The sequence below is a fragment of the Tachypleus tridentatus genome, chromosome 4 (assembly GCF_004210375.1).
Source record: "Tachypleus tridentatus isolate NWPU-2018 chromosome 4, ASM421037v1, whole genome shotgun sequence".
In the NCBI taxonomy this organism is placed as follows: domain Eukaryota; kingdom Metazoa; phylum Arthropoda; class Merostomata; order Xiphosura; family Limulidae; genus Tachypleus; species Tachypleus tridentatus.
The window spans coordinates 118,793,735-118,817,935 of NC_134828.1; the positions used below are offsets into that span (position 1 = coordinate 118,793,735).

General features: G+C 31.4%; 1 protein-coding gene across 4 annotated transcripts in view; it reads left to right on the top strand.

Annotated features, from left to right (window-relative positions):
* LOC143249951 (uncharacterized) overlaps positions 1-22,832 on the top strand; it is a 147,931-nt gene extending 125,099 nt beyond the window's left edge. For all 4 annotated transcript variants that reach the window (XM_076500584.1, XM_076500583.1, XM_076500582.1 and 1 more), the window contains exons 6-10: positions 1,296-1,372; positions 8,012-8,138; positions 14,353-14,458; positions 16,687-17,978; positions 21,930-22,832. In XM_076500584.1, coding sequence (XP_076356699.1) covers positions 1,296-1,372; positions 8,012-8,138; positions 14,353-14,458; positions 16,687-17,971 — 1,595 coding nt within the window. In that variant the 3' untranslated portion in view covers positions 17,972-17,978; positions 21,930-22,832. The remainder of the gene's footprint in view (positions 1-1,295; positions 1,373-8,011; positions 8,139-14,352; positions 14,459-16,686; positions 17,979-21,929) is intronic.
* Positions 22,833-24,201: the final 1,369 nt, after the last annotated feature.

The window sequence follows — 24,201 nt, forward strand, 5'->3', positions numbered from 1 at the left end:
TTGGATTGGAGTTGATTTTCCAACTATGCTCAGACATGCCTCATCCAATATACCCGAGGCATATATAGGTAATTTTTGTATATGCATCTTTGCTGCCCCATAAGTGGCTTTCATACATCAGAAACAAAGAGGTATTTCTTGTTCAGATGTGGTGCAATCTCTCACAAGTGCATTTCTCTTCACAGATTTGTCACACTGCACAAGTTTCCCTCTGAATGGGGTTTATATAGATCAGCTTACTGTTGTCCCTCCACCAAATGAGCATGGGATTCTAGTTATTATGTTAAAAGAGGTAAGGTATCTTATTGGAAGGTATAATTTTCCTGCACAAAATGTATATCTGATAGTTTCTTTTGAATTTTATGCAAAGCTACACGTGGGCTGTCGACACTGTATCTGATAGCTACCTTCGCAGACACTTTCTACCTTTCCTTTCGTCTTCCATCATTTTGTTATTGGTCATGCACAAGCTCAGGTGCATCTCTGAAACCACAGTCAATTCAATAACATCACATAATTACATCCATCTCTGAATGTGTTTAACACATTTGCTATGGGCATGTTTTTCTGTGTATTTCACAAGGTTTTAGTATGTTATATTCCAAACTTAATTAATGTGTGCTATTATCATGGTATACAAATAAACAAGGTATCAAAACATGTATTAAAAATTGGATTATTGGCTAAGTTTTAAATTCTTAATTTTATAAAACAATATTTCAAGAAATTCTCAGTTTTCCCTAGTATGAGAATTGACATTTACTCTCTAGATTTTCCATCCTCTAATTTAATTACAGTCAAGATGTATGAAATTTAAATTAAATTATCCATTATGATGTTGCCATTGCAAGCCATAATTTTATAGCCTTCAATCTTATTTGTTTACAAAGCCATAACCTAGAAAATCAGACCCCTGTTGCAATACCCAACTTTCACAACTTGACAATAGTTATCCCTTATGTTTAATACTATATTATTTATAACCAATAGAAAGTCAAAGTTTAAATCTATTAAATTACATATTACATTGTTTTTTGTACAGAGAATTGTGTTTTGTTTCAAGAGGGTAAGTTGTTTTTCACAAAAATCTGTGTTCTTTAATTTAGGCTCAAAGTTATAACAAGGATAAGATTGTTAGTGTCTAAAATATGAATTTTGTTATCATATTTGTTTTTCTGTAACAAGTAAAGTGACTGACTCTGACTGTTGTGTCTTGGATTTTGTTATTTTATTTGGTGTATGTAGTGATAATAATATTAATATTCAGTGGCCTTTAGTCTCTGTTTTCTTTACAGATTTAGTAAAGAACTTGGCTCAAGCAACAGATACACTTATGTTCGATCTTTCAGAAGACTGTGACCATAAAGAACAGGTATCAATTCAACAGATTTTACTCTTTATCAGAATGTTATCTACATGTATTAATAACTATCGAAACACTTCATGAAATGATTGTCCTATTTCATCTTGTACTGCAAACTGAATTGTGCTGAGGGATCATGGTTTACATTCCCTTTCTGCACACAAAAAAATAAATTTGTTCTACAAGTTTGGACTATGTGTATGATATAAGAGTGTTGAGCAAGTCGTATTAGTATTTGATGAGAGATGATAGTTGTGGCTACTGGTTAGCTCAAAATTAACAACTATCTCAACAGTTGTTAAAGTTATTCAATAAAAGTTACAGTTGGTGATAATTAGTCCTAATATTGAGTAACAGGCCAGGTCAACCATAGGTAATCAATTGGGCATCATTACTTGTAGCAGTTTTTGGTCCATGTTGTAAGAACACCAATTAAGATTGAGCCTGTTTGTTGGAATTACTAAGCACTGAATCATGTGTAAAGCTTTATGGATTATTGTAGCTGTTACTGTTTAAAAATTTTAATGTTATATATTAAATATATTTAATGTTATAAATAACTAAAAGTCTTGTTGACCTAGAAATATGATACTGTAACTCGTATGAACATGTTAGAATGGATAATACAGATTACTGTTGTGTAACTGTATGAATCTCCGAGACAACCAACTAACCATCTTAAATTAAATGTTAGTAGCTATGTATATCTGACCAAGTAAGTAACAGTACTCGGTGGTTGGTTTAATTCCACCACCACTATGTAAAACAACCTCGTACCCTTACTGTTCCTGTTCCAATTGATTAGCTGTTCAAATTACTGAACTCAGTAAAGATTTTTTTTAAAATTTCCTAGTACATTATATTGACTATTATATTTTTCAGTAAGCCAGTAAATATTGCAAGTTAATTTAAAAGTCATATTGTTGTTATTTTATAACACAACTTGCTTCTGGCTCATGCATGTCATTTTTACAGAAACTACACCCATTTAGCATTTTGGTACCAGAGGTACACTGTGTTGCACCAGAAGAAGAGATAATATTGTTTAGATAGGAATTTTAAGAAAAAGTGCATGTAATACATACATTTACTTATCAATGGTTAAAATTTGTAAAATCCTTATGAAATACAAAGACTATATCTTGGTTTGGCTTCTCCTTGCCTCTTCACAGTAAACATCTTTCTCAGAGATCTTTTAAAAAGCTGCTTGTCCTCACGTAAATATTATGTATTTTCTTTTTCAGGTCTCAGGCACAGGACAGGTAAATCTTTTGGCGCCTGTCCTGTGAAAGTGGGTTTTTCTCAGGGCACTCCCATTTCCCCTCACAGCAAAATCTTAGGTAATGGATTTTTAGATCCCAGCCAAGACAACTTTATTACCATGTCCTGAATCATTTCACATTTATGTTCACATTTACTAAGCCATCTGCCTTTCGGGACGAGTTCTGGCTGTTTTCTCTGGTGCTACCTTTGCCTTGCTCATGAATAATATTAATTATGACCAACTTCACTCCTTCACCCAAAAAGAGTTAAAGTAAAAGAAAAACAAAATCCCCAGCTAAACTCAATAACCTTCCACGAAAGGGGACGAAGAGGAACCATAACGTTCCTGAACACCCCAGTTGGAGACAGAAATCTGATCTCTCTCTCTCTCTAAACCCCTGCCACGTTAGTTTGCTTGTTTGCAAGCTGCTTGTCTGGGTTTGTTAGTGAAATTTTTCAAGTTGTTCCTCACTATGACTCAATACTTGGTCCAATTTGGAGTCTTGTTTAGTTTTTAACACAGTCAATTTTGGCTTTCCTCTATTTTACTGTGAGACATGGAGCATCCAGTTACATTAACTCTTGCCCTTCTCATATGTACTGCACAAAAGAGGTTCTGTATCTTTTGGCTTCATTAATTGTCAATGAATGATTGGTGAAATATCTACCAAGATCCTATGTCTTTGCTTGTGATGCTGTCACCTCGTCTTCTCTGTAATCTGTCTTTGTGAATAAATCATGATTACACTGTTTCACATTTCACTGCTGCATCTGGATCTCCACCTATTCAAAGATACATTTCTGGTTGACTCCATGAGTTTTGTCTTGTGTAAAGCACACTTTCCACATTTTTGTTCTTGAATTCTTGGATGTCCATTGGTCATCTTCCTATGTCCTGACTTGTCTTGTGGACCACTATGATGTGATTCACTCTGACAGTTTGAAGGTTATTTTCCATATCAGTGTTCAGGATAACTCACTTCAGGGATTTTTTGTTTTAGGCCCATTTGTGTTGGGTTTGTCTAACCACTTGTCATATCCTAAAGGCTTTGAACTCGGTTGTGGATTGTCTCTCTTTTGATCACTCCATTCTTAGGTCTTTCATTGGAATTGTTCCTAGTTTGGTGTACCAGTGATCAGTGCCTTCACCACTTCTCTCAATTTCAAACTTCCTCTCCTGTGGTCCTCAGTACTTCACACTGTAGTTCTGGTGGTCCCTCACTCAGGATTGGTCTATATCTGTATGTGCTCTCTCTTCCTCTCTCATGTGGCTTGCTCAGTTTTGATTTCCTCTTTTTCACCAAGTACTAGTACTTATGGGGACCTATTGCACATGGAAAATGTATTACCTTCCTGTTGATGGAAGACTATTTTTTCATGATGATTATATAATGCACAGTTCATGTTAGAACACACATATTACCTGGGTGAAAACATAAGGATAGCGACATGTGCAAGATCTGAAAGGTAGTTGCACAAAGAATAACTAAGATGTATGTATCTATGGGAAATACATTATCAGATAAGGAAAATGTGAACATCTGAAAGCTGAGAAATAAAGCTGCTGAGCATTTTAAATGCTTATGTTACTGGATGATCAAGAAGTTAGCTCAAATTATGAAAACTAACACGCATTAATTTGAATGTCATACTTATATTTCAAATATCGTGGTAAAAAGTGTCTGTGTATATGTATAGAATGAGATGAAAACTACAGTATGAAAACATTTGAAAATAATATTGAAATCTTGAAGATACATAAAACACATCAGTTGTTGTAGTTTATATTCCTTGAAGTTACCATTTTTACACATCAGTTGTTGTAGTTTATATTCCTTGAAGTTACCATTTTTACACATCAGTTGTTGTAGTTTATATTCCTTGAAGTTACCATTTTTACACGTCAGTTGTTGTAATTTATATTCCTTGAAGTTACCATTTTTACACATCAGTTGTTGTAGTTTATATTCCTTGAAGTTACCATTTTTACACATCAGTTGTTGTAGTTTATATTCCTTGAAGTTACCATTTTTACACGTCAGTTGTTGTAGTTTATATTCCTTGAAGTTACCATTTTTACACGTCAGTTGTAATTTATATTCCTTGAAGTTACCATTTTTGTTGTATTTATATTCCTTGAAGTTACCATTTTTACACATCAGTTGTTGTAGTTTATATTCCTTGAAGTTACCATTTTTACACATCAGTTGTTGTAATTTATATTCCTTGAAGTTACCATTTTTACACATCAGTTGTTGTAGTTTATATTCCTTGAAGTTACCATTTTTTACACATCAGTTTTGTAATTTGTATTCCTTGAAGTTACCATTTTTATACTATCCCTAATTATGTGAAAATGTATTTAACTTGAAAACTATATACACTTAGAGTAAGGTTGTAGCAAACAGGTATCAGCCATTTTCATGATTAATAATCTGTAGGGTCAGTATGGTTATTAAGATAGTAATATTTCTTTTTTATTTCCTTCGTTACTAGTTACTAATTAGTAATTAATTTCAACTGCTAATTTGATGTAGATAAATTTGAAAAGAACTTTCTTATGGCTTGGAATTGATTCAGAATCTTCTTGTTAGAAAGTCTTGTGTGCTATCCATTGGTAGTATATTCTCCATTAGAACTTGACTTGGTTGTTTTAATGAGGAATATTTAGGTTTCCTGACTTCTGTGACCATTAGCAGATTGGTGAACGTAGAAGGTTTCTTTCACTTTTATTTTCCTTGTGAGTGATTCATACCTTGCTGTTTTTGTATTATTCTGTTTTGTTTAAATGTCTTCTCTGATACTGTTCAAAATACATTCGTTGTGCAGATTCTTGTATGTACCTGACATTTCATGATCTTTTTGTTGTAAATGGAGTTTCATAACCACCTCGAAAACAATGAAATGAATTTAGAAATTATTGAGATTGTTGATCATTCTTGGTGCATATTACTATTAAAACATTATTTATACATTTTTACTTATTTGTTGATCATTGTTGGAACATGTTACTATTTAAAACATTATTTATACATTTTTCCTAATTTGTTGAGCATTGTTGGAACATGTTACTATTTAAAACATGATTTATACATTTTTACTCATTTGTTGAGCATTTTTGATATATGTTCCTATTTTAAACATGATTTATACATTTTTACTCCTTTGTTGATCATTGTTGGTGCATGTTACTACTTAAAACATTATTTATACATTTTTACTCCTTTGTTGATCATTGTTGGAACATGTTATTATTAAAACATTATTTATACATTTTTATTCCTTTGTTGATCATTGTTTGTGCATGTTACTATTAAAACATTATACATTTTTACTCCTTTGTTGATCATTGTTGGAACATGTTATTATTAAAACATTATTTATACATTTTTATTCCTTTGTTGATCATTGTTTGTGCATGTTACTATTAAAACATTATACATTTTTACTCCTTTGTTGATCATTGTTGGAACATGTTACTATTAAAACATTATTTATACATTTTTACTCATTTGTTGATGATTGTTGGTATATGTTACTATTAAAACATGATTTATATATTTTTACTCATTTCTTGATCATTCTTGGTACATGTTGCTATTTTAAACATGATTTATACATTCTTACTCAGTTGTTGATCATTGTTGGTACATGTTACTACTTAAAACATTATTTATACATTTTACTCATTTGTTGATAATTGTTGGTATGTTACTATGAAAACATGATTTATACATTTTACTCATTTTGTTGATCATTGTTGGTATTGTTGATCATTGTTGGTACATGTTACTACTTAAAACATTATTTATACATTTTACTCATTTGTTGATCATTGTTGGTACATGTTACTATTAGAACATCATTTATACATTTTTACTCATTTGTTGATCATTGTTGGTACATGTTACTATTAGAACATCATTTATACATTTTTACTCATTTGTTGATCATTGTTGATATGTTTGTATTAAAACATTATTTATACATTTTTACTCCTTTGTTGATCATTGTTGGTGCATGTTACTGTTAAAACATTATTTATACATTTTTACTCATTTGTTGATCATTGTTGGTACATGTTACTATTAGAACATTATTTGTACATTTTTACTCATTTGTTGGTCATTGTTGGTATGTTACAATTTAAAACATGATTTATACATTTTTACTCATTTGTTGATCATTGTTGGTACATGTTACAATTTAAAACATGATTTATACATTTTTACTCATTTGTTGATCATTGTTGGTATATGTTACAATTTAAAACATTATTTATACATTTTTACTCCTTTGTTGGTCATTCTTGGTACATGTTACAATTTAAAACATGATTTATACATTTTTACTCCTTTGTTGGTCATTCTTGGTACATGTTACTATTTAAAACATTATTTATACATTTTTACTCATATGTTGAGCATTGTTGATATATGTTACAATTGAAAACATTATTTATACATTTTTACTCGTATGTTGAGCATTGTTGGTATACGTTATTATTAGAACATTATTTATACATTTTTACTCATTTGTTGATCATTGTTGGTACATGTTATTATTAGAACATTATTTATACATTTTTACTCATTTGTTGATCATTGTTGGTACATGTTATTATTAGAACATTATTTATACATTTTTACTCATTTGTTGATCATCGTTGGAACATATTATTAGAACATTATTTATACATTTTTCTCATCCTGCAGATACTTTTTTTCTTCTGTCTTTAGATTGTTAAACTATAGGACATAAGAAAGTCACATTAGCTTTATGTGAAACATACATACTCACTGAATTGCATGTCTTAAATTTTTTTTCAAAATATATACTTTTTCTGTTCACTGTTTTTGTGATGGACCAAAGGAATTATGCCTGAATTATCTGTTAGAAATTTTTCATCACACCAACGTAAAGAGATAAAACAATCTACTCATCTAAGTTATATTGTACCTTGTAAAGTATGGAGGTTATTGAATATATATATATATATATATATATATATATATATAGAGAGAGAGAGAGAGAGAGATAGTTGTAAAGTAGTGGATTATTGTGGGGATGTGAATATTTCTGAGTCATTGTTTCTGAGATGGACTTTATGTAAAGTGTGAACAAAGTAATTTGTCATAATTTTTTGTTCTAAACTTTACTCTTTGAAGCCACATGATTCTGTTATGTCTTGGTGTAACATACACATTACTATATATATTTCATGTAGCTAATAAAGTTACTTCAGTATTGGAGAATTTTCTGTTAAATTTTATAGGTAAATTCTTGAAAAATTTGTTGTTTTTCTTTGTTGTTTGACATACATAATTTAACATCTTAATGCTTCTGCTGTAGTTGAAAGTTTGTAAGACAGTAATCTGTTTGCAGGTCCTGGAGGGGCTGTGTCCAGCTCTCTATGCTATTGTTGCTGATGGTTTGCTTCCAACTGTGAAAGGTCTTTTTGGTTATGTGACCAATTCTCCCTGGCGTGTTGCTGAAGCGTCAGCTCTTTCTGGTACAGTTTTATTTTTCTACGTAAACTTTTCAATGAGTATTCTGTATAAATTGAAGGCAAACTATAGGAATGAAATTATAACTTGATGTTAATTAAACATATCTTCCATATGGTGTAGCATGCTGTTAAAGGTTTGAAATATTTCTGTATATATTTCTTCAGGTTATGCCAGTGAATATTTTTGAGTCATGAACTAAGTGTACAGTAAATTTATAATTGCTTCAATTATTAGTTATAACACCAAAATAATTATAACCTATTGATTTTAGTAAATGTAAGAATACAATTTTTAATTATTGTAAGTATGCTCTACAGCTGTAATATAATTTAACAAAGGAGAATAAGCAGTAAGATTCACTATGATCATTAAACATTTCTTGTATATAATAAATAGTAAGTGAAAACAAACTCTCTTGGCTACAAGTTCTGGGTACACTCCAGTTCTTTAAATCTATAACTAATAGTGGTTTCTTTTTTTATAAATCTTCTTTTGCAAGAAAGCTCCAACAAAAAGTCTTCTTTCAAACAGAAACTAGCAGGCAGGCCACAGTTTTTATAGTGTGTGAAAACTCTCTCTTACAAATGCATGTCCACACTTTAACTCTCTCAACATGGGCTCAGTCTGTATGACTGGCCATGTGACCTCTTTGTTCTCATTTAAAGTATTATCAGATTTAATGCTTTTAACTTTCAATGTAGTGTTTATGTATATGTATGTTCACAAGATTTGGCAGTATTTCAATTAATATTATAAGTCTTTAACATAGAGAAAGTCACATTTCTAATGAAGTATTTTTAATAAACATTTGTCTATGAATACAGAGATGCCAATCATTACGATTTGAGCGTAATCATTAAATTTTGGTGTATACATTACTACTATACTCTCATACAGACAAATATTACGACTTGTTACAACTCCCAAATTATTATATATTATATAGGCCTATACAATATAGTGATAAATTGTTCCCCCAGGGCTTGAAAGGGGTGGAAAGAAAATTTCTAGTGAGATGCAAATAAATTTTGATAATAAATAAAAGACGTATTCCAAATGGCTACTTGCGATAATCATGTTTGTGTTTGAAGTAATAAAAAATATTTGTATCTCTGACGTCTACCAATAGTTTGAGTGTGGTGTAATCCATAGTTATGTCATCAGTGCTTGTCAGCCAATCAGCGCTCACGTAGATGGGTATTTCTCGTTTTCTAAGCAGCATAGGAATACCGATGCGATTGTTCACAAGATGGAAAAAAAGAGGTCTCGTTCACCAGATTGTCTTGTTTCCTGCAAAACTAAAAGGACTACAACTGTTAATCAAAAATTTAGGAAAGAGTATAGTGCAAAATATCCGGTCATTGCATCAAAAGTCAGTGACAGTCATGCGTTTTGTACAGTTTGTCACATCGATTTTTCTGTGGTGCATGGTGGGATAAACGATTGTTCCAGACATACAAAATCAGCATCTCTCCAACAAAAGGCTAAGATGAAGACAAAAATGATGCAGATAACGACATTTATGAGTAAGAATTCAGAATATGAAAGAATTTCAAAATAATTTTTTAAATTTATTTATTAAGTACACAAAACAGTCATAAATGAGCAATCTATAGCAGTAATAAATAATAACAGTTATAATAATAATAATATAATAATAAACAGCTTGGAGACATTGGTCAGGCCTAGTAGCTGCAAATGATAAAGGGCTCTGTCTATAATCAGTATGCTCAGTCATTTGAAATAGTTGGCATCTCTGTGAATATATTGAGTATTTGTTTTGAATAGTCCATGTGTAAAGTAATTTTCATGTTAAAATTAAAAATACTTTTTCTTGTATCAGAAATTTCAAACTTTCAGTGTTTAATCAATAAGACCAGCTAAATACATTTCAAATGTTTTTTTCTCAATAAAACTTCATAGTTTATCTGTAATTTTGACCAACCTCATAACCACCAAAAAAATAATCTAAATAAATCTAAATTAACCTTTCTTTTGCTCTAGAATGACTTCATATTGTAACATGAAAATACATTAATTTATCCTATGTAACATGAAACTACATCTGTTTATAATTAAATTTTATTGGTTTTATTACCATTGAAGCGTAACTAGTTACTGTCTTCATTATAAGTTCTAATTATACAATTTAATTACATTACTTATGACCTACTAGTAAAAACAGCTTCTGTGCATGCCTCGTGAAACATTTTTATTATGCAGTAAAACCTAAGGCAGAATCACATAGGACCAAGTACAATTTCCAGCTTAGACATAGTAAACATACATTTTCTTAATTACATATAATGTTTGAGCAGAATGCTATACTTGCTTGACTCGAGGGAAGTAAGACTTCTGTGAATAAAATTATTATACTGTTTATGCTATATTTATTAGAATAAGAACAAAACTAGACATTCAAAATATACATAAGTACAGAAAATCTTAATCAAATTTATTTGAAGAAAGTGTCCTGAATGAGTACTTTATTTCTCCTCTTGTATGTGTATTCTTTGTTATAAAAATAACTACAATGTGAAAAATAGTGGTGTTTTTAGGCCAGCTAAAGTTATACTAGATAAATAATAATGTAATAAAAATGTCACATGATGCATGCACAAGAGCAGGTCTGAGTGATTCATGGGTAATGTATTTCCAAAGCATCAAGTAAGTTTCACATTACACAAATTAAATTGGCTTGAATTGTAGTTAGACAGGGTTCAAAGAGTGATAGAACAATAAAAGTTAAATATAGGTAGATGTGTACAATTACAAGTGTAAAGCTAATTGGGATTAAATGTAGTTTATTGTTACAATTTGAAGTCATTCTAGAAAGGTAAAAAAGAGGCTGTTATTTTGTTATTGCTTTTAGTACTTGTGAGTTTGGTCGAATTGATAAACTTTGTATAGAGTTAGAGTAGGGAAAGTAATACATGAGATATAAAGTAACACATGACATATAAAATATTATTGAAAACAAATGTTTGAAATGTGTCGAGAGTTTTTAATTTTATAAAAAAATACTTATAAATACTTCACTGATTCTTTTCATGTGTGAAAGACTTCTAATATTTAGTGAAAGTCTGGCAAATGTCATGAAAATGTACATAATATATGAAAACTTGGTAGTTTCTAAACTATAATGACTTTAAACATGTACAAGGTGGTCAACTGGTCAAGCAGTTTGATCCCATGTCAAGAGAGTTAATTGCTATTTTTTTTTTTATAAGACTTAGTAAATTTTTGAATAATACTTTAGACATACATTTTAAAAATCTATGTGGGCTTTGAGTAAATTATACTTTCTTGAAGAGGTACATAGTTTTATGTAGAATTTACATATAAATTTGTAGAAATACTTTTAGGCTACTCAACTTTATTGTTTGTTTCTTCCAGAGGAAGATTTGTGAAATTGTTACAATCTGGCACAAATAATAATGTGTATTTTAGTGTCCCTGCAAGAGCTAATCTTGTTCTTTCTTCTTGTCTTCATCATATATTAAATCATCACAAACTAAGCTTATAAATTATGTTCATTCTTATATACTATTAAAATATGGATTATTAGCTACAATTTTATGCTGTATTAATTGCTATAACATGAATAAAAAGTAATTAAATATTGAATACAAGTCATTAAAAAAACCTAATTATAATCATACTAATGGATGATGTGCAAAGGCCACACCATTGTGTTTGTGTTGTACTTAGTCAAAATTTTATTGAACAACTATTTTATAAATTTATGTCAATAAGTTTGGAATCAAATTGTAGATTATAATTTAAACTTTAATATTATATATGAGTTAATTTCTTAATTTAAAAGTAAATATCAAAAGAACACATCTAAATATAGATTTTAGTGAGTCACATGGTATGTTGAATGTAGTACTGTTTAATATTAGATGTTTGAGATGTTAAAATATTAAGTCTATAGTTTTGTACAAATTAGTAGTTCAAATTACTGCTATCATCAAGCTAGAATATAAAATTACAACTTGGTATCTTTTTATTTTGATGAAATATGGTTTATGTTCTGAATCAAACACAGTGGTCCTGTTAATCTCTTTCTATGTTTGAAAACTGTCCTTTATATACACTTATTTCAATATATGACATATGAATAACCAATGACAACTCAGAATGCCCCTAGAGTGGTTTCTCAGCCATTATATGCTGTGAAAAGATTACCATTACCACACTCTTTCAAACCAAGATTTCAAGAAGGTAAATTGCATCATAAGCCTCCTCAAAGTTTAATATACATCTTAGTTACTAGGCTTAATATATTATAATGAAATTATGTGGTATCAGTGTATTTACTTATAATTTTTTGGCTATTCGACTGTATATATAAAACATTAAAAATATATTGTTTGATATCCTCCACATGTGAAATTTTAAAAGGCTTAGCAAACTATATCCAGCAGCAACTGAGTTCAAATAGTAATAGGAATAATCTATATAAATATATAATGTATAATAAATGAAATGTGACTGTGTATTACAAATATTAACCACCTAAAACACAGCCAAGAAAGGGAAGACTAAAGGTCAGTTCTATATTATTGGCTAGGTTATCTGAATGTATGTGCATTGTGTCAGTGCCAAATTAGTTAGACATGACTGGAAGGTCAGTATAATAAAAATATATGTAAATATATGGTGTTATGAGACCCAAGCTATTTAGACTAAAAATGTGTATTTTTGTGTTATAATATGAACTCATTCTATCATGAAAAAAGCATAAATTTATTTTATAATTTTCTGATGATAATTATGAAGTTGGTCAAGTGACAGACCTCATGTAGTTAGAATATAGAAAATGACATAAAGTATATAGCAAACTACATCCAGTAGCAACTGAGTTTAAATAGTAATAGTAATAATCTATATAAATACTGAAAACAAATGTTTGAAATGTGTTTAGAAACTTTTATTAGAGATTACACAAATAATATTTGAGATTTTTGGAATGAGGAATAGGTTTTTTAATAATAACACAAAATCACTTTTCACTCACCTTAGTAATGAATAGGACTCTATTTCTACAAACAAATTTTTAGTAAAAATATTTCATTAAAAAATCAAATTTTTGTTACACAGAATACTTTACAGAAAGTCTACCAAAGTTTGTGAAGATACACTTGCTGTATCTAAAGCTATAATGTAAATATTTAATATGTAGAAATGTGTAGATGAAGTTGTGTATATTATACTGAGCTTATTGAAAAGGGTTAACAAAAATAAGTACCCCATGAGTTTGGTGTGTGATGATTTGTACCTGTTCAACAAAGATAAGTACCCCATGAACTTCTTATGTGATGATTTGTACCTATTTAACAAAAATAAGTACCCCATGTGATGATTATTTGTACCAATTCAACAAAGATGAGTACCCCATGAGTTTGGTGTGTGATGATTATACCTGTTCAACAAAAATAAGTACCCCATGAACTTCTTATGTGACGATTTGTACCTGTTCAACAAAGATAAGTACCCCATGAACTTCTTATGTGACGATTTGTACCTATTTAACAAAGATAAGTACCCCATGAACTTCTTATGTGACGATTTGTACCTATTTAACAAAAATAAGTTTCTTATGAACTTGTTATGTGATGATTATTTGTACCAATTCAACAAAGATAAGTACCCCATGAACTTATGTGATTATTTCTACCAATTCAACAAAGATAAGTACCCCATGAGTTAGGTGTGTGATGATTTGTATCAGTTCAACAAAAATAAGAACCTTATGAACTTGTTATGTGATTATTTCTATCAATTCAACAAAAATAAGTACCCCATGAACTTGTGAGATTATTTCTACCAATTCAACAAAGATAAGTACCTCATGAACTTGTTATGTGATGATTTCTACCAATCGAACAGAGATAAGTACCTCATGAACTTGTTATGTGATGATTTCTACCAATTGAACAGAGATAAGTACCTCATGAGTTAGGTGTGTGATGATTTGTATCAATTCAACAAAGATAAGTACCTCGTGAACTTGTTATGTGATGATTTATATCTATTTAACAAAGATAAGTACTACATGAGCTTGGCTTTGATTATTTGCAATTAATATCTATTGTTTTATGAATTATAAAGTTATAGACACTAACTGTTAAACATAATGTAGTTTGTCAAATAATGAAACTTGTGTGATTAAAGAAAATCAGAAGAATTGTAGTTTACTTCTACTTTCAGGGGAACCACCTGCTGATCTTAAAGAACTAATCAGATACGTCAGTGGCAAAGAAAACTTAGTGGACAATACTTGCCGCTTTTATGCTTTTATTCTAGGACTTCTAAAGTAAGTGTTTTCTGATAACCAACACCCAGTCCATTTTACAGTTATGTAAGTGTTTTCTGATAACCAACACCCAGTCGGTTTTACAGTTATGTAAGTGTTTTCTGATAACCAACACCCAGTCTGTTTTACAGTTATGTAAGTGTTTTCTGATAACCAACACCCAGTCTGTTTTACAGTTATGTAAGTGTTTTCTGATAACCAACACCCAGTCTGTTTTACAGTTATGTAAGTGTTTTCTGATAACCAACACCCAGTCGGTTTTACAGTTATGTAAGTGTTTTCTGATAACCAACACCCAGTCCATTTTACAGTTATGCTATAAATAACTAAATGCTACTGCATTAACTGTTTTTTTTAAATAACTTGCTTCAACTACTTGTGCAGAAATAATATGTAATTTTCAGTGTATTTTTTTTTCAAAATCTGCTTCAGAATGTTAAATGTTTTCATAAAACTATTAAAAGTGTACAGTTCACTAATAAATGAAATGTGAACAAGTTACTCCACTGTTTTATCACAATGTAGACTTGTCAATGGAAATTCATTGAATAACTTTGAAGTTATTTTGCAAAAAATATACTCTTCATTTGAAGGAAGTATTTTATGATCTCTACAAATTTGATTTTAACTTTCAGTGTCCTATATTCCAAACAATTTCCCCATTGGGATAAGAATGAACTGTTATCTCATAAACTTCTTGAAACCTTTGAAAGATGTTAAAACTGAAAGATTTTGTGTTATTTAACAGTCTTGAAACAATTTGGACTTAATTGTTTGTGTGTTTTATTATATTAGCTGTCATACATTCTAGCATATTAGTTTCTGGGATATTTGTCATTCATGTGTCATCACACATTCTAGTACAGTAGTTTCTGTACTAGAAATTTATGTCGTTCTTGTGTCATCGCACATTCTACAGGGTGTTTGAAAAGTCACTGTGTAGTTTTGTAATCATATGTCTATTCAGTCTATTTCAAGCCAGCAACTGATAGCGATGTTTAGAAACAAAATAAAAAGATCCAGGCCTGTATTGATGCCAACAGCAGTCACTTTGAACATTATTTATAATTGTCATTCATATTTATCTCCTGTATTCTATATTGAAACATGTCTGTTAATAAATATATGAGTGCACAGTGACTGTCCAAACACCCTGTAGAACATTAGTTTCTGTGGCATTTATATCGTTCTTGTGTCATCACACATAGCATATTAGTTTCTGTGACATCTACGTTATGTTTAGCTTCACACGTTCTAGCATGTTAATGTTTGTGACATCTACGTTATGTTTGCCTTCACACATTCTAGCATGTTAATGTTTGTGACATCTACATTGTTTGCCTTCACACATTCTAGCATGTTAATGTTTGTGACATCTACATTGTTTGCCTTCACACGTTCTAGCATGTTAATGTCTATGACATCTACATTGTTTGCCTTCACATGTTCTAGCATGTTGGTTTCTGTGACATCTAAGTTGTTATGTTTGCTATCACACATACTAGCTTGTTAGTTTGTGTGACATCCACATTGTTGTTGTGTTTGCAGTCACATGTTCTAGCATGTTTGTTGGTTGTATTTTTGTGAATGTTCAGTGTTGGCCATTATGTACTGAAATGTTTTTGTTTTACTGAATTGTGTTTATAATAATTTTGAGGCACATCTGTCTCCTATACCACTAACTATATTTATTAGAATTAAAGTAATGAGAAATAAGGTATTTAAGTGCGAGTGTAATTTTGGCATTCATACTAAAGCCAGTACACTGAAAGAAGAAACTGTTCATGGACAAAAGTGTTAAATGTTGTACAAATGCTCTGTGTTGTTCAGATCTCATTTTGACAAACCTGTAATGTTAAGCACTGAATTAATTGTTTGTCTAAAATGTTCTCATCTGAGGTAAAATAAAAGAAATATGGTGAGTGAAGAAGTTAATGTTGTGTTTAGTGTCAAGTGAATTGAGAAGTTATATGAATTGTGGTTAATTAAAATGGTTACTGTGCTCTGAAATCCATAAACATCAATTACATATAGATAATGGAAGAGGCTTCTAAGAATAAAGAATCTTCCATTAGTCATTACAACTTTAACAGCCATTGATGTTAAGCTGTAAGCAGTTATTTGTTTACTTAGGTTATGTACATAAAAGAAAGTATGTCATAAATAATCTTTATTTTTGTTTTCTAGAATATGCATCTCAACTAATGTGTGTTTACTGTTTTATTCAGTTTGAGAAGTTTGGACTGGTGGTTTCTTCACTTGACATCTTGTAAAACTTTAGTTAGCCGTCATTATACGTCTGAAGCTCTGCTCAGTCTTCTGTCCTTTCCTGCAGCCACTAGTTTGTGTGAAGAGCTACTAACAAAACTGAGACCTCTTGCTTCAGTGTCTTTTACTCTAGAACTCAGTGTGGAGTACAGTGTCTTTGTTAGTGAAGTACAAAACATCTCACCCTCACCTCAAGAACATTCTACTCTCCATGACACTGAGGAGAAAAATCATGTTGTTCGCAGAAGACATGCTAAAACGGAACAACAGAATGATGTCATCCAACGTCAGCGTCCAGTCTCTTTTATGGAGAAAGGCCAGCTGAAAACACCGTCTCATCATAAACGGCAAAGCTGGAATGGAAATGATCTTACGGAGAAAACACTACTTGAAGTTTTAAGTCAAGAAGCAAGTGATAAGCAAAAGTGTGAAGATATAGTGGGTAAACAGATATCAAATAAGATGAGAGAAAAGCCTCCATTGCCAGAGAAGCCTAAAACACTAGTTCCTAGCAGAATGAACAAAGAGTTTGGAAGTAAGGTAATGCAGAAAGATGTGAACATCGACTTTCCATCATCAAAACCCACAGTTCAGAAATCATCTGCTTGCTTACTGGACAAAGGAAATAAAATCCACAAAAATGATGATGAGAAACCAAGACCCCAGAGTGAAACTGAGGATACTGTAAGTCATACTGTTGCTGAAAATAAAGACTGTGAGGGTAAAGTGTTTGAGCAGTTGAAGAGAAGATGGGAAGATCTTACTACTTCAAATACTTTGGGAACAGTAAAGGCCACCACTGTTCCAACTGTCACTTCCAGAAGACCTCCAGTTCCAGCTACCAGTTTGTCAAAACAGAAAAGTGAAAAGGTACAGCCAGTGGTACCTAAAATGCCCCATGCCATACCAGGAAGACGAAAATCTCATCGCAGTCCTGTTAGCTCCCCGTCCTCAGTTTCTTCTCGTTCATCTACAAGCTCTCCCGTTAGATCCTCGGCTGTCGGCTCAGTTTCTCCCAGCCCTTCACCAGACAGTTCTTCCTTGGTGAGGAGAGCAACCAGTCCAAACATGTTGCCATCACAGGTCACTCCTCCTGTAAGTCCCAGTTACAGAGGCAGAGGTCATGTGAACAGAAAATCATTCATCCCTATCCATAGAGTTGCAAGGACTTCACCCAGTCCTCAGAGGAGACCCAGGTCAACAGGCAGTGGCATTCCTCGGCCCGGAGAAGAAAAATACCACTAAACATGAGGTGAAGATTCTGTGTTAGATTTTTAATGTATTTTACACACACACAAGTACTGTGTGTCTGTATGTTAATTTTTAGATGACACTTGGCTATTAGCACAATCTGATAGAGCTTTTTCCTTTCTAGCTATTATAGTTTTTTGTAACATATATTTTACTAGCTTATAAGGAACACAACTAATTCAGTGATTTTCACAGGAGTAATCCATTGTTCAGTAAATTAGTCAGTGTGCTCTATCTAGCCTTTCCTCTGTAAGCTGTCTGTTACAGTTTACATGTTTCTAACTTACATATCACTGTGATTGAACATTGAAACTACTTGGAACAACCTCTCCTTTGATACATGTTAATGTAATGAGTTTTGAAGCACAGCTAATTCTCTAAGATTTATTAGTGTTAATCACATTTTTTAAATAACAAATACATTTTGCAAAACTGTCATAGTAAATGAGCAAAATAATTTGCAAATTATTAAAGAATTAACAGCACATAGAAAACCCAACTAGTTTTGTTTAGCATCTTGCGTGTTCAACTCCACTGTCTGGGAGGCTGGTCACTAGACCATCTTTGTTTAGCATCTTGCGTGTTCAACTCCACTTTTTGGGAGGCTGGTCACTAGACCATCTTTGTTTAGCATCTTGCGTGTTCAACTTCATTGTCTGGCAGGCAAGCCACTGGGCCAACTTAATTTAACAGTCTGTCAGTCTAGTTACTAGACCATCTTTGTTTAGCATCTTATGTGTTCAACTCCACTGTCTAGGAGGCTGGTCAATGGACCAACTTTGTTTAGCATGTTGAATTTTTTAAAATTCATCTTGTTTTAAAAGTATAAAATTTATATTGTAATTTAACAAAGATATTTGGTAGTCGGTATAAACTTGTATTTTTAAAGACTTGTCTTGTTTCAGAACTGTACGAGACTATAGTTTATGAAACAAATGTTTCTAATAATATGTGGACTAATTTTTATTTGGCAGGAAAATCATTGAACTAAAAATAAAAATCTGAATTCTTTCTTCAAATTGAAGGTTTTGATTTGGGAAAACAACTTGTTCTTTTTTTGTTTGGTATGAGAAATGATTCTCTTTCAGAGTCTTGCTATATACAGGTAACATTTTGTTCATTCAATCCATAATCAGTTAAATAAACTAAATGCAGTGTTTTGTTTTTCAATGTTCACATCTTGGGTCAAACATGTAAGGAGTTTCTTTTTTAGATGTTTCATGGAGTATATTGAAACTTTTTTTAAAACTAACAATGGTTTTCTCTTGTTTCTCTCCACACTGTGTGCACTTGTTTCTTCTATTACTATCAATAGATTTTATTTTGTTTCTCAACTTTTTTTAACCTTCAATACTTATTATAAGTTTCAGATATTAAAACATTCTTGTTAGTATTTTTTAAGAAAATTTTGTTATTAACTGAATTTATTGTGACAGTTTTCTCTTACAATTGTCATAGAAACTGTTTTATGTTTGGTTGAAAGAGCTATTCTAGCCTCATAATTATAATTCAATGTGATGGTTTCTTCATATGTTTGTTTGGTTTTATAAAAATGTTGTTTTTAACTACATTCTTTAGGTGATCAGCATATAGTCAAGTGAATAGCCTCATTTTAAAGAGTTTTCTCTATCCGATGCTCCAGATAAGCTTTTCAAATGATATTTTAGTGTTTGAAATCACTGGTAATGATGAAAATAAAAAGTAATTATGAAATTTCAACTATATACAAGTTTCAGGGATTTTGTTTTTCATCATCCAATCTGATATTTAACTACTGTTTTGCTTTGGTTACTAAGCACTTGCTATTTTCATTTCTATAGTTTCATTCTAGTAAGAGCCACTCAAAACAATTACAGCACAAGTTCAATACAGTTTCTAGTTTTACTCTTGTACAAGTTTTAGCTCTACTATTGAATTATGGGTAATTGCTGTATAACTCATTTGTAAATTTTCTATTTTCTCAGTAAAACCTATAATTTCTGTCAAGGAAATATTCCATGATTAATTTGCCTATCCAGTAGATTGTTTATATCAAATTGTTACTACAGAGACACAAATAGTGTCTTTCAACAGTCAGTAGGACTTTCACTTCAGATCTAACAAATTGCAATGTAGCTTTTCAGTCATATTACTGAAAAAAAAAAAATGCATTTTTAGTTGTTAGACTCAACCATTTATTACAGTAGAGCTTTGAAAAATGAAAATAAGAAAAGGGAAAATAAAAATAACTTTTTTAGCATTTAATAGGGAAAATGGGAACACTATGAAATTAGCCTAAATACTAGCTAGTAAGAAGTTTAAGACCATACCAAAAAGAAATCCTAAACAGGGTAAGAAATGCTCAACAAGAGGTCTCAGTAGTGAGTTACATGGCCATCATTGCGAATAACTTCAAACATTTGTTTTGGCATGGTCGATATAAGCATTTGCAGAAGGCTAGCTGGAATGTTATTTCAAGTGGTGAAGATGGCTTCATGATGCTCATGCACTCTTTGGAATTGACGTCCATTTCTATAGACAAACACGCTGGATGGTCCAAAAGAATCATGATATTTGCCATGAAAAAGGCCTTTGTCCTGTGGACATTGTGGATTGCAGCATTGTTCTGCTAAAAGATCCAGTCATTTCCATACAAGCAAAGGCTTTCATTCATAAAGGATCCTCTCTCCAACATGGAATGTAGTCAGCTGCTGTTTGATGCCCCTGTATAACTTGAAGTTCCATTGTTCCATGGAAGGAGAAAGCATTCCGGATCATCAGGGAACCTCCTCTACTGTATCGTGTAGAAAATGTCTTCAGTGGGATACCCTTATCATGCCAGTAATGTTGGCATTACTGAACAATCTGAACCATCCAGGTTAAATTTTTTTTTATCAGAGAACAAAACCTTTGTCCACTTTTCTACGTCCCATGTCTGGTGTTTCTCAGCAAAGTTTAACTGAGCTGTTTCGTGGTGTGGAAGGAAGCGTGGCCTTTGAAGACGTTTACGGTTTTTAAAGCCTTTCTCTCGTAGATGCCATTTTATTGTTCTTGAGCTGCATTCTGCATTCATAAGGGCCTTAATCTGGTTCGACGATTGACTGGTGTCTTGCTGGACAACCCATTGAATTCTCGTGCCCAACGCTGACGAAAATTTCTTGGGAACCACTTGAAATTTTTGTTCCATATCCCTAAGGGTCTTTTAAGAAATTTGCAACAGCAGTTTTACCACAATCAATCTCACCAGCAATGGCACGTTGAGAGAGACCTTGCTTTTGCAGCTCGACAATTCTGCAACATTCAAACTCTGTAAACTTTTTAGCCTTTGCCATGTTTTTACCCAATGTAACACAGGAGATGTTGACAACGCTAATGCTTGAACACAAATGACTAAATTTCATTACGTGTTTACCGATTAACGCTTCGTTTCACTATGGTATTAAACTTTTCACCAAGTGGTATTTAGGCTAATTTCATAGTGTTCACGTTTTTCATATTAAATGCTAAATAAAGTTTATTTTTATTTTCCCTTTTCTTATTGTGATCTTCCGAAGCTCTACTCAAATAAGTGGTTGAGTCTAACAGTGCAAAATGCATATTTTTTCTTTATGTTCATTGGCCTTAAGATTTTGGCCAGCAGTGTATTTGATGTTCACAAGTTATTATTTCTGTTGAATATTTTATGGAAACAATACATGTTTAAACAAGTACACATCTTACCTGGAGCATGTTACTTTAACTGTTTACATCCAGTCTTCTTGTGTAAAGTAAAAAGTTTATAAGTTAACCAAATTTCAGCACTACATACATGTGTATCAAATTTTGTTGAATACAGAATATTGTAAAAATTGTATCTTACATCAGCAGGTAACAAATGTGTTTAAATTGTACCATAGCAGAAGGAAAACTGTATGAAAATGTATAATGAATTGAGTTGTTGTATATTGATATTTTCCATTTTACTTTTTTACAGTGGTTGACTAATAGTCCTTGCCCTACAGTGTTGTCCTGGTGTCAACTGCCACTCTAGCTCACAGGAATATTGGTATTGCTTGACTCAACATGTATAAATCGTGTTGTGTAATGACTTCTTCATTTGTGGGGTTCTTGTAGTTTTTGAATGGTAATGTTTTCTACTGTCTTACTTTTTTAGTGTGGTATCTCTACTAGAAAGATAAACTGCCTTTGTGAAGTCTTTTGTTCTAGTCTCTGGTGTAGTGGCACATTGCAGCTTTTCATATAATATTGTATTCGAGCTATGTTTGTGTGGAAAAACCTTTATACAGAATGTATATAACATATCCATTTTATTGCTGGAACTCTTTTATGTCTTGTCTTATCTAATTCTAATAAGTTATTGATTTGAAAATGAAACATTAATATTAATTGAATACAGTGATTGGTAGAGAATTCCTCAACAGTAATTATAGTTCCAAAGTTTTGTCATTACTTTTGTTAACTGCATGCTGTTTACAGTGTCTTTTAAGACTTGAAGAAGGTTCTTGTAATGATGTCTTTGGAGTAGTCCTGTCATATCTTTTGAAGTGATTAGTGCTAATAAAAACAATCTCAGTATTGTTATGTTTGGATTATGACAGTTGGAGATTCCAGCTTATTAAAAAAGTTATGTCTGTTATTATTACACTTTTATTTTTGTACTTTAAAAATGAAAATAGAATGTGCCATAAACCTTTCTTTATTAATGTAATTCAAAACTTTTTTGTATTTATATATTTTGAAATTTAGTTCTTCGTAATTATTTTGATAATTTCAAGACAACATCTGGTAATTAATGTAACTTAGAATTACTTCAGTGTATGTTGTTCTGGTCCTGCTTTCTTTGCTGTAGATCTTGGAATAAACACTTGTCATCACAGCACCTGTGCACTTCTAGTCTTTAAATAGCACTTGGCACCTACTAAGCATGGCCATAATTGTTTGTAATACTATCACTATTCTACTTTTGTTTTATATTGTGGAAGAACACCTTTGGTTATTAATTATAATATTGGATGCTGAAACAAGTGTAACTGTGATAAGCTTATAAAACTGTTTTATTAAAATTGTAAGTGGACTAAAACTACATTAAAAGGTGTAAGATAAGTCATCGGACACGTTTTCAGAAACATGTAATCACCAGTAAATGTTTTGGACTAATTTTTAAAATTATTAACAGAAACTGTTTTCATAATTAAAATGGTCCTTATATTTCATTTTACAGACTTGATGTACAACACATTCTCGGTAAATCTTTTAAAGATTGCAACATACCATTGGAGCCATTAAGAAATAATAATAGTTTGTTAGATAGCTTATTTTGATTATTTTATTAGAGGAAGCAATTTTTTTAAAACATGATAGTGGTCAGTAATAGCCAACAACAGTAAGGACATCATCACAAAATGGAATAACATTCACTGTTTTGTAATAAATTAGGAGTTTATGGTAAGAAAGTTATATTATATCACAATCTAATATTTAGTGTATTGTAGCTACTGGGTTTACTGTCTTGTTATGATGCAGATGGACTTTAACTGACAAACTTGAATATATAGCACTTTAAGTATTAGCCACATTCTTATTGTAATTATTAAAGGGAACCTATGTTATCTGACTGTCTTCTTGTGATATACACAGATGTTGTCATCAGTATTTACTGAAAGGTTGTCATCTTGTACGCTTCTTCAGTAGTGTTCATGTTTATAATATATCCTTTGTTTGTACAACACATGCAAAGTGTAAGTACGTCAACTGTTCTACATTACATGTAATAAAAACATCTGTATTCTATAATTTCTTGTTCAGTTGAAAGACCTATACAAAATTTCATTGTAGACTGTAACATTTATCTTTCTGTTAGACATTGGTATTTATATTTGTACAGAAGGTAATTCAAGATACATTAGTATCTTTATAAATCTTTGTAAACAAACCATGATAACCTTAGAAGGAACAGTTTTAACAACTGTCACTCTTCTAGAAATGCTGGTAACAGGCTACCAAATTAATATGAATACCATATTATAGTTTGATAGTCCACAGTTCACAAAGTGTAGTTGTTTTTTTTGTGTTCTGCCAAGCCCTGAAGCTGTCTGCTCAGTTACAGACATGTACTTTTCATGGTGTCTTGGTTAGAATTATGAAAACTAAAATATTTACTTGCAAATACATGTATTCTCAATCTAGATAAATGTGCTTTAAACCTATGTTATAATTGCCTTGTGTGCTTGCCAACATAGCAAGAA